Source organism: Gadus macrocephalus, chromosome 5, assembly GCF_031168955.1.
Source record: "Gadus macrocephalus chromosome 5, ASM3116895v1".
NCBI classification, from domain to species: Eukaryota; Metazoa; Chordata; class Actinopteri; order Gadiformes; family Gadidae; genus Gadus; species Gadus macrocephalus.
Window position 1 is genome coordinate 9,221,621 of NC_082386.1, and position 13,107 is coordinate 9,234,727.

The 13,107-nt window shown below is 50.6% G+C and overlaps 1 protein-coding gene across 1 annotated transcript in view; it reads left to right on the forward strand.

Moving 5' to 3' along the window:
• ralgapa2 (Ral GTPase activating protein catalytic subunit alpha 2) overlaps positions 1-13,107 on the forward strand; it is a 91,365-nt gene extending 78,258 nt beyond the window's left edge. The window contains 4 exon segments of the mRNA XM_060052345.1: positions 1,544-1,613; positions 1,615-1,669; positions 5,691-5,750; positions 9,904-13,107. Of these exon segments, the coding sequence (XP_059908328.1) occupies positions 1,544-1,613; positions 1,615-1,669; positions 5,691-5,750; positions 9,904-10,061 (343 nt within the window). The 3' untranslated portion in view covers positions 10,062-13,107.

Consider the following 13,107-nt stretch of genomic DNA (forward strand, 5'->3'; position numbering starts at 1 on the left):
CTCGCACTCGCACTCTCTCGCACTCTCTCGCCCTCTCTCTCGCTCTATCTCTTTCACTCTCTCGCCCCTCTCTCTCTCGCCCTCTCTCTTTCACTCTCTCGCCCTCTCTCTCTCTCTCTCTCTCTCTTTCACTCTCTCGCCCTCTCTCTCTCTCTCGCCCTCTCTCTTTCACTCTCTCTCCCTCTCTCTCTCTCTCTCTCTCGCCCTCTGACTCTGTCACCAGACCCCCCCCCCCCCCCCCCCCCTGTGGGCGGCGTCCCCGGCTCAGGTGCGCGGCGTCTCCCCCGTTTTCGCCACGGCTCCCTCCCAGCCATCGGTCACGCCGGGGCTCTTGGCTCCCGGGTGCAGGGGACGCGTGCCCAGAGCAGAGGCCCTCTGCCCAGCCACTGTCTCATCCCATCTTATCTGGGCCCAGAGCACAGCCTCTCAAGCCCACTCGAGCCTATCTCCTACAGCCACAGCTCTGGAGCTCTGGATCATGCACTGATCGACCGGTGGGAGGGGGGAGGGGGCGGAGGGGGAAGTGACCGGAAACAGCCAGAATAAAACCCATCAGTGCATTATTATACATACACACATAACATTACATACGTCACATAACATAACAGGAGCCCACTGGGCGACGCACAGCAACTCTCACACAACTCTCCACACAGCGCAACAACAGACTTGGCACAACGGCATTGCTATGATAATGATATGATAAAAGCTATTAGAGGCCTTCTCTGCCACAGCCTTGTAGCCATTTTCCAGCCTCTCCTCCCCCCCCTCCCCCACCACCACCAAACATTCAAAACCCGACCATCCGTCCTGCATGCCGGCTCCTCGGGCTCCACTCGCTGCCTGTCACTCGGAATTTCAAATGGCTCCAATTTTCCCCCTGATGGCACGGAGAAGTGGCAGGCAGCGTGTCGAGGGTGGGGTGGTGGTGGTGGTGGTGGTGGGTGGTGGTGGTGGTGGTGGTGGGGGGCAGCGCTGCCTCCAGCGGGGCTTCTATTAGCGGGGAGAGAGAGCGAGGACGAGAGGGGCCGGAGGTGCCCCGCCTCCATAGGCTCGTTTAGTTTGAGTTGTTTATTTCTTTCTCTGTTTGGATTCCCTGTTTGGCAGCCCCCTCTTCTTCCTGCCCCTTCGGGAGCCGTGTTGGGTTTCGATTGTTTGCCATCTCTCTCTCTCTCGTATGCGCGTTCACACACAACGCACTCTCTCGCACACACATGCACACGCTCACACATGATCGTGCGCACACACTCACACTCTATCGAGCAAGCACACTTCTGGTGCAGAGCAATCTCAACTCTCTGGTGCAAATGTATTTGAGTTGTTTTTTTTCCTTTCTTCCTCAGCGAGCACAGATCTGCTTCAGCTGCCAATAAGTGAGCAGTGGTGTGGTTGTCGGGGTTTGAATCGATCTTAAAAGAACCCAATGTTCAGTTGAAGGTGACACCGAATTACATTGGGAAGGTGAATGGTTGGGATGGGTTCCAATGCAGCTGCTGAATGTTGTGGTTCATCGCGGTGTTTTCCTTAACCGTGACTGCGTCAGCTACGAAGAGCGGGCACTCTACCTGGAAGCCATCGTCCAGAACCACAGAGAGGTCATGACCTTTGAAGACTTTTGCCTCGCAGGTCTTCTCCCCCTCGCCCAGCTACTATCCAATGAGTGGGACAGGTGAGCATCGGACCACGCCCCTTCCTGTTCCCCATCCCTCCCTCCCTCTCTCCCTGTCAGCCCCCTTTAACCTCGTGTTATTCCTGTCTTAGCTCTCCACTTCCTGCCCTTCCATATGAATTCTCTCTCTCTCTCTCTCCTCTCTCTCTCTCTCTCTCTCTCTCTCTCTCTCCTGCGCACCTGTTTACCCCCCCGTCAGAACCTCCTCCTCCTCTCCCCTTTGTCTTCCCCTCTCTCTCGCTGTCTATCTGTGTCTCTCTCTTCTTCCTCCAGACCCGAGCTCGCTGATGAATATCAAACGGCTCGCACAGGGCTCTTCACGCTGTTTGTCTGGCTTCAAACACTCTCACTCTCTCCTCCAGTCCTCTCTTCCTCCAGCCTCCCTCCTCCCTCCCTCCCTCCCTCCCACCCTTCCCTCCAACCCTCCCCTCCAACCCTCCCTCCGCGTTCATCTCACCACGTCTCAAACACTAACTGTTTTCCATCCAATTACTCCCCTTATGAATTATGAGAGCCCACTTGGCATGTGGCGGTTCCCTGTGTGTGTGTGTGTGTGTGTGTGTGTGTGTGTGTGTGTGTGTGTGTGTGTGTGTGTGTGTGTGTGTGTGTGTGTGTGTGTGTGTGTGTGTGTGTGTGTGTGTGTGCGCGCGCGCGCGTATGCATTGTGTGTGTGTGTGTTGGTTCAGAGTAGAACCCTTTCTGAAGGGTTCCAACACTATACCGGGAGTCCCCTGACGGGCAACAGCGGGATATGTTATCGCTCCTCGATAAATAGGGTTGGACAAAGAGACTTATCTTCTTCCCCCCCCCCCCCGATCCAGTTTTAGCAGGCTCAATCGATGCCCAGCAACACACACACACAGAATATCAATACAGAATCACACTTTTCCACCACAGGAGGCAGTTTGGGGGACGGACGGGAGATATAGACACACACAAGATTGTTTGGACTTTGAACTCATGCTTCAATGTGGCACCAGAACAGCCTGGTCGCTTTTGGGTTGTGTGTGTATGTGTATGTGTAAGTGTATGTGTGTATGTGTATGTGTGTGTGTGTAGGGCTTGGCGATATGGGCCAAAATGAATATCTCGATATTTTTTTACTATATCTCGATGCACGATATATATCTCGATATATTTTGAATCTCCTCTAGAGCACATCATAAATGCTCGATTCAACCATGTCTGGCATAATGTTACGTCAGTAATAATTCTAGTATTCCTGAAATATAAGTCTGCATGTAGATTACATGAAACAACATATTGTTTAAACTCATTAGTGCTTTGTATTGGAACAATTTAGAACTTGCACATAAGAAAAGGAAAATCACAGCAAGTTAGATTTACCAACACAGCATTTATTCAAACCGTTAATTATTTATTAACTGTTTGCATAATAATTATTATATATACACTGCCAGACGACGGATCCAATGCTATTCTTTTTCAAAACCAAATCCTCCGTTTCCATCCTTTTTTCTCTCTCTCGCTGTTCTCACTCAGCGAATTTGTCGCACCACAAATCCTTGTGAACGCGCTCGCCTGTGCAAGGCGAAAGTGTGTGCGACAAATCAAAACTTGTTGCCGGTTTTCTCTCGCGAAGAATTCGCCCGATACGCGTCTACATTCACTTTATATGGGATTTTGTCGCCCTGTCGCGTTTGGTGTGAACGCACAATGAGTATGCCGGCGGCGGCAAAAATAAACAGATTACGTGCCAATTTGTATTCGATGTTTGCGACAGGGGCATTTTATACATCCCCTGGAGAACATCTCGCGATACATCGCATATATTCGATATATCGCCCAGCCCTATGTGTGTGTGTGTGTGTGTGTGTGTGTTAGGCGATTCATCAAATTTCGATTTCGCGTCAAACGATCACAAAACGAATCGAGTTTTCGATTATTATTTATTTATATATTTTCTTTTAAATGTTTAATTTTAGATTTGAACTTTTTTTTTTGTTTTTTAAGGCGAAATTTCAAAGTTCTCAGATGCTACGTTTTTTTTGGGAGAGACATGCTGATTAAATACATCCTCTTTTCAAACTCAAAAATAATCGTTTGAATAATCGTGAATCAATATTGACCAAAATAAACGTGATTATGATTTCTTCCATAATCGAGCAGCCCTAGTGTGTGTGTGTGTGTGTGTGTGTGTGTGTGTGTGTGTGTGTGTGTGTGTGTGTGTGTGTGTGTGTGTGTGTGTGTGTGTGTGTGTGTGTGTGTGTGTGTGTGTGTGTGTGTGTGTGTGTGTGTGTGTGTGTGCGCGCACATGCGCACACGCGCGCGTACTGGTCTGTTTTCAACGGAAATGCCATCTTTATATTGTAAAGATGCTGGAATGTGAATATTAAATGTCTGGTTTCTTTGTAATAAGGTGTGTGGTTTCTTTGGTAAGGTGTGTGTGTTCTTGTTTTTGCCCATATGGAACTTTTGGTTCCATACTGGCAGGTGTGACACACACAAATTCAAACATGTGCGGTGTTGTCAGCCACATTACTATACCGTCGGTATAGTACCATTTCTCCAACAGAGGTGTGAAAACCTCCCCCCCACCTGTGCCCTCTCCCCCCCCTCCCCCCTCCACCCCCCCTTTCTCCATCCACCGAGAAACCAATGTGTGTGCTTCAAAGAGAGGCTCCCACACCCGAGTAGAGCAGAGAAAGGAGAGAATGGATCCAGTGGAGAGAGAGAGTGAGAGAGAAAGAGAGGGGGATATCGAAAAACTAGAAAGAAAAGCTTGTAATTACCCAATGACCAGGCATTCAAGTCTGTGAGCTTATGTTTTTTACTATTCCTGTTGCAGGGCTCTTTTGTGCACGGGCGAGAGAGAGAGAGAGAGAGAGAGGGAGAGGGAGAGAGAGATGGCAAAGGGTCAGTCCCGCTGTAGACTAGAGTAGTTTCTCTCGCGCCACTAAATGAGGGATTTGTTTCGCAGCATGGGGTGTACGCGAGCGCGGTCAGCAGCTAACGTGAAGAGGACTGCCACATAATGAAGTCTGACGCTGTTGCACCCCCCCACCCCCTCTCCCTCAACACTGCAGAAACTCATTCACCAACCCCCCCCCCCCCCCCCCCCCGCCCTTCAGGGCAAAGTAGTGTTAAATAGATGAATACATGAATGTCGCGGGGCCCGGGGTGTTAAAATGCCGCCAGTGTGTCCACCATTGTGTTCCAAGGCCGATCTTTGGTCCCCTCAGCGTCTATGAGTCAGTGGCCTGCAGCCGGGCCCCGTGCGGCTCCCAGGCCCTCCAGCCTTCTACCAAACCACCTCCACCTCAACCGCAATTATCCAAACAAGGGGGGATGTTATTAGCGACCATACACACACATACGCAGACGCACACACACAAACACACACACACACACACAGTGAAGCACACACCTCTCTGCTCCCAGCGCAGCTTCACCCTGCTCTATTTTTTCCCTTTTGTTAGCCTTTACGTGTTGTGTGCGCTTTGTGTTGAGATATACATCAATTGTGCGTAATAATTGCATCTTTTTTTCATGCAGGAGAACTACTCGTCACCGTGTCGTTGTTTTCGGTTGTTTTTTCTCATTACGACTGCGCCGCTGTTTTCGTGAGTTTTTTTTGCACAAACCGATAGAAAATGTTTTCCGTAATGTTACGGTCCGAGCGGCGGGTGAACGGCGCGGAGAAACGTCGCCCCGCGCTTCCATTGTGTGTGCCCAGCGGCGTGTGGCTTCAGTCTGGCTGGCTCCGAAAAAAACACCACTGCTCTTCATTCTCACCCTTCTGCAAACGCGCCACCGCCCCCATCCCCCCCCCCCCCCCCCCCCCCCCGCCCACCTCGTGGGTGTCTGTATGTGTGTGTGACCCCCCGTCCCCGTCCCCATGTATGTACGTACACAGGGACACACAGACTTGTGTGTCGTTTGTGAATGTGAGTGTGGCCGGCCCATCGGTCCATCTGTCCTTCTGTCGTCGGCTCCCGTGCCCCAGCCCCCCCCCCCCTTCTCTTCCCCACTAACGTCTCATCCCCTGCCCCCGTGACAGCGTGCCGGCGCTGGCCAGGGATGGTGTGGGACATGGAGTACCCCTGGGCCAAGCTGGACTGTAAGACCCTCTGCCTGCTTCTATCACGCTCAAGACGCATGACCGACCCCCCCTCTCCCCCCCCCACCTACCCCACCATAGACCCTTAGACCCTGTTTCACTCTCGGTACACGCTCTTCCCCCCCCCCCCCCCCACCCATCACTTCAACACCCATCGCCACCGCCATCACCCGTAGGACGCGCTTGGGCGCCCTCTTGTTTGTTCCTCTTCTCGTTTGTATTTGGACCGTTTTTGACGTGTAACCGAGCGGGAAGGTTCGGACAAACCACGGGTGCGTCTCCGTTTGGTTTATGACGATACCTGGGGTGCTTGGTGCCCCCGCACCCCCGCTGCCCCCCCCCTCCTGCCTTGCCCCCTCTCCTCCGGCCGCCACCTCGGTACCCAGCGAGCGCTGTTCAGCACTGTGCATGCGCCCCTGGCCCGGTCCAGCACTGCCCTAGCCCTCCGTCGGTGGCCGTGACGCCTCACGCGCCATCACACAAGCTTTCACGCATCCTCGGGATCACAACGTAGTTTTTGTTGCTGTTGTTGTTTTTTTTATGTGCATTCATGCAAAATGTTAGTTAGAAAATGTAAGTAAAAAACTAACTCCCAACATGATGCGAGTTCTGGTATCCCACATAAAGGTGTAGCTCACACATGCACAGGCATCACACACACAGGTGTAGCACACACACACACACACACACACACACACACACACACACACACACACAGGTTTCTTACACACAGGTGTAGCTCACACACACACAGGTGTAGCTCACACACACACAGGTGTAGCTCACACACACACAGGTGTAGCTCACACACACACCGGTGTAGCTCACATCCTTTCTCCCTGCTTTCTCCACAGACCTCCTAACTATCTCACATTGGTTTTGGGATGAATCACCTGTGTGCTATTAGTGCGTGTCTAACACTAACGTTTGATCCACCTCTAATCACCTGTAAGTGGATCCCTCCCCCGGACCTCCACTGTTGGGGACTTACGTTGATGTTCCACACAGGCTACCTGGATGTGTCCATCGGCCAATCACTGGGCCCTCAGCGGAACTTTGTTGTGTTTTAAGAGTAACCAAACACTATTACTGCCAGGCGTTGTCACACGCCATAAAGAGCGACATCACTTGGCAGTCGACACAAGCGAATCAGAAAAACGGCCGCAGTGACCCCGTTTCACCAGAGGGGGTGCTGTTGCTGCAGTTGGACTCTGAGTGTTTGGTTGCTCTTGAAGCCATGTGTTGTGGTGTGGTGTTTAAAGTGGCGTGCCGTGCTGTTCTGTGTCGCCGCCTTCTTATACGATGCTCTGCTCTGTGTGTGTGTGTGTGTGTGTGTGTGTGTTCTTTCCTTTTAGATTAAAAAAAATCGTAAAGGTCAGATAAACGGTATTTGATGAAGAAGGTAAGCTCCGACTCGGACCAGAAGCCATTTTGGCATTCATTTTTTTTTTTTACGGGATGGCCTTCAAAACCAACTAACCCCCCACACCGCTGCCTCTTTACCCTTTCGTTCTTGGTTCGTTACTAACTAAGCTTCCTCTCTTGAATGCTGCGCTGATAAAGGCACGGGGGCCGTGCACCATACGCCCGGTTGATTATTGTGTTGGGAGAGGGTGCTACTGGGCCTGGCGAGGCGCGCCGCAGAGACAATTAGCACCTGACCCCGACGTAGCGGCATGGGCGACAACGGCTACACTTCTGGGCACCCGCTCCATGCATGTGGCTCGCCTTTATCTCTCTAAAACCGGCGTAACGCTGTTCTCATTCCTCTCCTTTATCTACCACCGCCCCCTCCCCCTCCTCCTCCTCCTCTGTCTCCCCGCCTCCCTGGTTTCCTCCTGGTTGGAGAGGGCCTGTTTGCCCGGGGCGGGCTCTCTGAGACTAACACCTGCCGCACGGGAAGACATCTTTGTCGTCCGAAGCCTTGTTTGAACTGCTGCAGGGGACCAATGGCAGAGCAGGCCCTGTCGCTCTCTTTTGTTCTCTCTCTTGCTCTCTCTGTCTCTCTCTGTGTCCCCTCTCTCTGTCTGTCTCTCTGTCCGTCTGGCGTCTGTCTGTCTGTCTGTCTGTCTGTTCTCTCTCTCTCTCTCTCTCTCTGTTCTATATTTTCTTTCTCTCTCTTTCTCTTTCTCTCTCTCTCTCTCTCTCTCTCTCTCTCTGTCTCTGTCTCTGTCTCTGTTTCTCTCTCCTTTTCCAATCTCTTTTCACCCCTGAATCTCTCTCAGAGCGGAAATTCTGGGCTCATGATGATGTTAACGATGACACATTAGTCTTTCCCTTATCTGGCTTATTTCCCCCCCCCCCCTCCCTACCCCCCCACCTCCTTCACTCAGGAACTTAACGTCATACAGAGCAGAAAGGGATGCAGAAGCAGCTGCTAAGTGCTGTGGTGGCGAGCAGGGGGACAGTAAAAATGTTCCAGCTTAAATGGTGGCTATAGAGGATTAGTCTATAGAGTGAAGGGTTAGAGTAAGGGAGGGGGGGGGAATAAAGACCTTGACGACCGTAGAGTTCATCAGCAGGTTTGGCTAAAAGCTGTCTAATCGCACATACCTGTATGATTAGGTCGGTAGAAGGCGGGGGTGGGGTGGGGTTATTTATGGAAATGAAGGATGGTACAGTTTGTTTTTGGTGGTGTTGTGTAGGAATGGGCCATGTGTCGGGTGGCGGAATGCTGCGCTGCCTTTGTTTGTGTTTGTGACTACAGTGTCACACACACACACACACACACACACACACACACACACACACACACACACACACACACACACACACACACACACACACCCCTAACAACAGCCGCCCCCATCCCTCCCATCTATAGCCAAGCCCCTCCTCTTTTTTATATTCATATGCAGATTGTGAACACACACACACGCGCACACACACACACACACACACACACACACACACACACACACACACACACACCCGGTCCTCCCAGAGCGCTGGGTGAGGCGGGCCCCAGCGGCCCTGATGCTGCTGGTGTCCAGCGGGCCTGCAGAGTGTCTGTTGCTCCAGCCATCTGCCGTCTCTTTTAGCCGGCGCAACTTGAGATGCCTCTGATAAACGGCAGGGAGGGGAGGACACACGCGCGCACACACACACACACACACACACACACACACACACACACACACACACACACACACACACACACACACACACACACACACACACACACACACACACACACACACACACACACACACACACACTGACACACACACAAATACAGATACACACATACACACACACACATACACACATATACATACACGCTTATTCATGCACGCATACAGATACATACACACACACACACACACATACACGCTTATTCATACACGCATACAGATACATACACAAACACACACACACATACACATGTACACACACACACACACACACACACAAATAAACACAAAATCACACATAAACACACACACATATATGCACACAGATACACAAAAACACACACGCACACAAACGAGGGGCTAGGAAAGGAAATAGGCGAGCAGATGCTGCCCTGACAAAGCAGGAAAGTTGTTTAAACTGGGAACATGGACGCCATTGGATGAGATTTTGGGGGCGGCTCGGGTGGGAGGAGACATTTAATATATGGAGAAAAGAATTGGCATCATCTGCTTTGTACGATGTACATTGCCTATTGTTTTCAGCTTAGTTTTGCCTAGCTTGCTTTAAAGTGGCTTTAGAGCATGTGAATTATTTCCTTCCCATAATGTGACAAGGAAGTGCTTGTTCGGTCGGGGGTTAGCTTTGGAGAGCTCTTCCACTGCACCGGCGCATGTGTAGAAGGCATGACATTCACCCTGCACTGCAATGACTTGGATTCATCCACTCACTGTTTCAACAAAATATTCTTCAACCTCAATAAAAATCATCGGGCTCAGACACTGCTTTTAATCATGTGCTAAATCTTATATTTTCTATTTTTCTGGTCAATAAAAGGAAAACAATAAATTAAGCAGCCCGGGTAATCTGGTTCTGGGGAGCGTTCTTGTGCATGACAAAGCATGCTGGGAAATTCTGCCCAAATCACACACAGCCTGGAGAGGGATCCCTGCCACGTCTCACCATCTCCCTCACCCTTCCTCTCCCTCTCTCGCTCCCTCTCGCTCTCTCTCTCTCCCAGGCTCCCTGACCGGCAGCACCAGCGCTGAGAGCGGCGTGGCCGCGGGAGCCGCCGACTCTGTCGACCAGGGGTCTCCCCCGATACCCCGCGCCACAAAGAACCGAGTTTCCGGTAAACTCCGACGATCTGCCAGCGCTATTAGCAAGTCGTCCACCTGAGCTCTGTGAACCCCCTCCCCGCTCTAGCCCTCCATAAGTACAGCCTTTGAACTATTCCTCAAACTAAAACCTCACCGATCCGTCCCGTGACGCCGCCATGACTGCAGACATTTTGGTAGCCTCTCCCTCTATATATATCTATCTATTGTCCCGTGATCGAACATGTAAATGGAGCACATTGCAATTGGCTTGTTTTTAATCCATTTAAAAAAGCGCCCACTGTCTGTTTACTTCTCCAATGCATTTCCTTGTGTCTCGGGTGGTCGGCTGCTTCAAGAACGACGGACCCCCGGAGACGATGACTTATTTATGTGTGCGTGGGGCTTCGGCTGCAGTAGGACTCTGTGACTCCCTTCACGTGTTTAATCGAACCTGTGATTTTTCCTCGTGCGCGTTTCTTTCCGTCTCTCTTTGTGCCCGAGCAAAAACAAAAAACCACTGGAGAGCGGTGGGAGGGTGTGGGGTTAACTGATGGCGCTGCATCTAATCCCCGCTCCAGGTAGTTAACACTGGACGAGAGCCGGAAGGTTTTCCTGAACCTGGCAGGGAGAGATCCTCATTTCCTGCCCGCATGTTCTCTCACCAAAGCCGGGGAAAGACTGTTTTTAACGCACTCGAATGTTGGATCTTATGCATCGATTTTGTTCCTTTGTTGTTTTTCTTGGTTCCTTGGGTCGGTTCTGATGCTCCTATCTTGTTCTGGTGTATTTTCTCGATGTTTTGGACCGAACCTAGTGGGTGAAGTTGATGTCTAGAGAGGTCTGCACTGTCTGGAGCACTTATACAGACGCGGTTCTGGCTCTGGGAGACTGAGCATGTTCGGTAGAAGGTTCCGTTTTTCTTATTCTTTTTTACATTTTAATTATGTTGAAGCCAGGCTGAGCAAATTATGTTGTCTTTCCAACCTGGAGTTGAATCTAAACTCGTTTCGAGTACAATTTTTATCGCTGTTGGTTTCCTGTGTTTTAAATTAATTCCGATAGATTCTGCCATGCTTTGATTTATGCAACCACTGGAACGAGAAGAGACGGTGTAATTGTTTTCTAATGTGATTTTCATTTGACTTCCGTCCGGTTGTTCAAGCTCAGTTCCTCCTCCTCCTCCTCCTCCTCCTCCTCCTGTCTCTCCTATGCCATCATCTTCTCCTCCTTCTCCCTTCTTCCGAGAGGAGAGAAAGATCACATTCCGACGTCCCATCCCATGTCTTTTGCACTCGCCGTCGTCGAAGAACTTGCGATGGCTGTTTCTTATTTTTTTATGTCTTTGCGTCTAAATTGCTTTAAAAGTTGATTTGCTTTCGTGCACGTTTTGTTGATGTTTGTGTGTATATATAAATATATAAGGGGACAGAGTGAGAGATAGAGTGATATATTTGATTTATTCTGCTGTAGTGATGTGTAAACGTGTCCACATGCTGTTTGAGAGGCGATCTTTCGCCAGGACCTCAGGTGAAACTTTACTACGTGTGTGTGTGTGTGTGTGTGTGTGTGTGTGTGTGTGTGTGTGTGTGTGTGTGTGTGTGTGTGTGTGTGTGTGTGTGTGTGTGTGTGTGTGTGTATATACGTACGTGTGTGTGTGTGTGTTGCATAGGGAGCCACGGTGGTTGTCGTTGTTGTTTTTATTTGTAAGTGTGTCCAAGGAGCTTCCCACCCAGTTTCCTGTGCACTGTCTTCCCACTCTGATCCTTCACCATTACCCACTTCCTCCCCCCACTCCATCGGCCCCTAAACTCATCTCCAACGGATCTGCGTCTTCGCCCTGGCATCCTGGGTCCCGCCTCGCCGCACACACACACACACACACACACACACACACACACACACACACACACACACACACACACACACACACACACACACACACACACACACACACACACACACACACCTCCTGCTCCCTGTGACTGAGCGCCCGCTGTGTTTCGGTCCCACGGTGCGCATGTGAACAGGTTGTCCTGCTCTCTGGGCGCCGTGGTTACTCTTTATTACAGGTGCTGCTGCTCTCTCGGTCTGCCATGCGCTCACCGGTGGAGTCAGATGACACCGTGTCTCCCTCCTCCTCCTCCTCCTCTTTCCCATGCTACAGCCCTCTCCCCCCCCCCCCCCCCCCAGCCCCTCCCGTCCCCATGTAGCCTCCCAGGGGCCCAATGGGAGGGTGGGATCAGGTGGGGCAGGTGTCGAGGTGGCACGCCGCATCCGTGATCCAGCAACCCCTCCTAGCAACGGCGCAGGCTGAAAGTGCTCCGATGCCACCTCCAAGCTGCCCATTTCCGTTGTCATGGTAGCCAGGTGTTATTCAAGCAGAAACACACATACGCAACCTCTAAGGGGCTCCACCCATGGCTGTAACACTATCCCCATCTGTTGCATTACTATGCCTCATCTCCCCACCCCCCCCCCCCCCCCCCTTCTCCATCCCGTTGTTTTTGTTTTGTACCGTTGCTTGCGTCTTGTTTTCTGTTGTTAATTGACTTCCTGTTTCCCGCTCTTCGACCTATAGCGTCTACGTAACTGCGGGCTTTTGAGATGCAAGTCTGTTTAGTTTGTTTGTTTTGCACATCTTTTGAATGTATAGATTAAAAGCCTCTGAGGTGTTTCTAGCTTTTCCCGCTCTCTCTCACAAGGCTGAGAACAGCCCAGGATGTTGATTAAAGATACTAGTGTGTAAATGATGTTTGTAGATCCATGTTGATGCATTGGGGATTAAGGAGTTGTTTAGTTTGGACCGAGATAAGGAATGTGTCTTATGTGTGCTGGCTTCTAATCATGTGATGCAACAGAGATTTTGTCCGTTAGTTTGTTCTGGTTTGGTGTTTCTGGTTTAGGAACTCCTGTCCTTTGTGGGCAAGAACCCAGGGCTCCTGTACCTACTGAATATAAATACAATAATGCTTGTAATATAACCTTTGTATATGAGGAAGAGGGTGAAAAGCTTGAAGCATCATTACTTGTGAACATATCAAACTGTTTTTAATGACCGAAGTTCTGCTATCTTTATTAGAAATGTGAAAATCAAAAACATTTCATTAAATTAATTTGGAATTCTA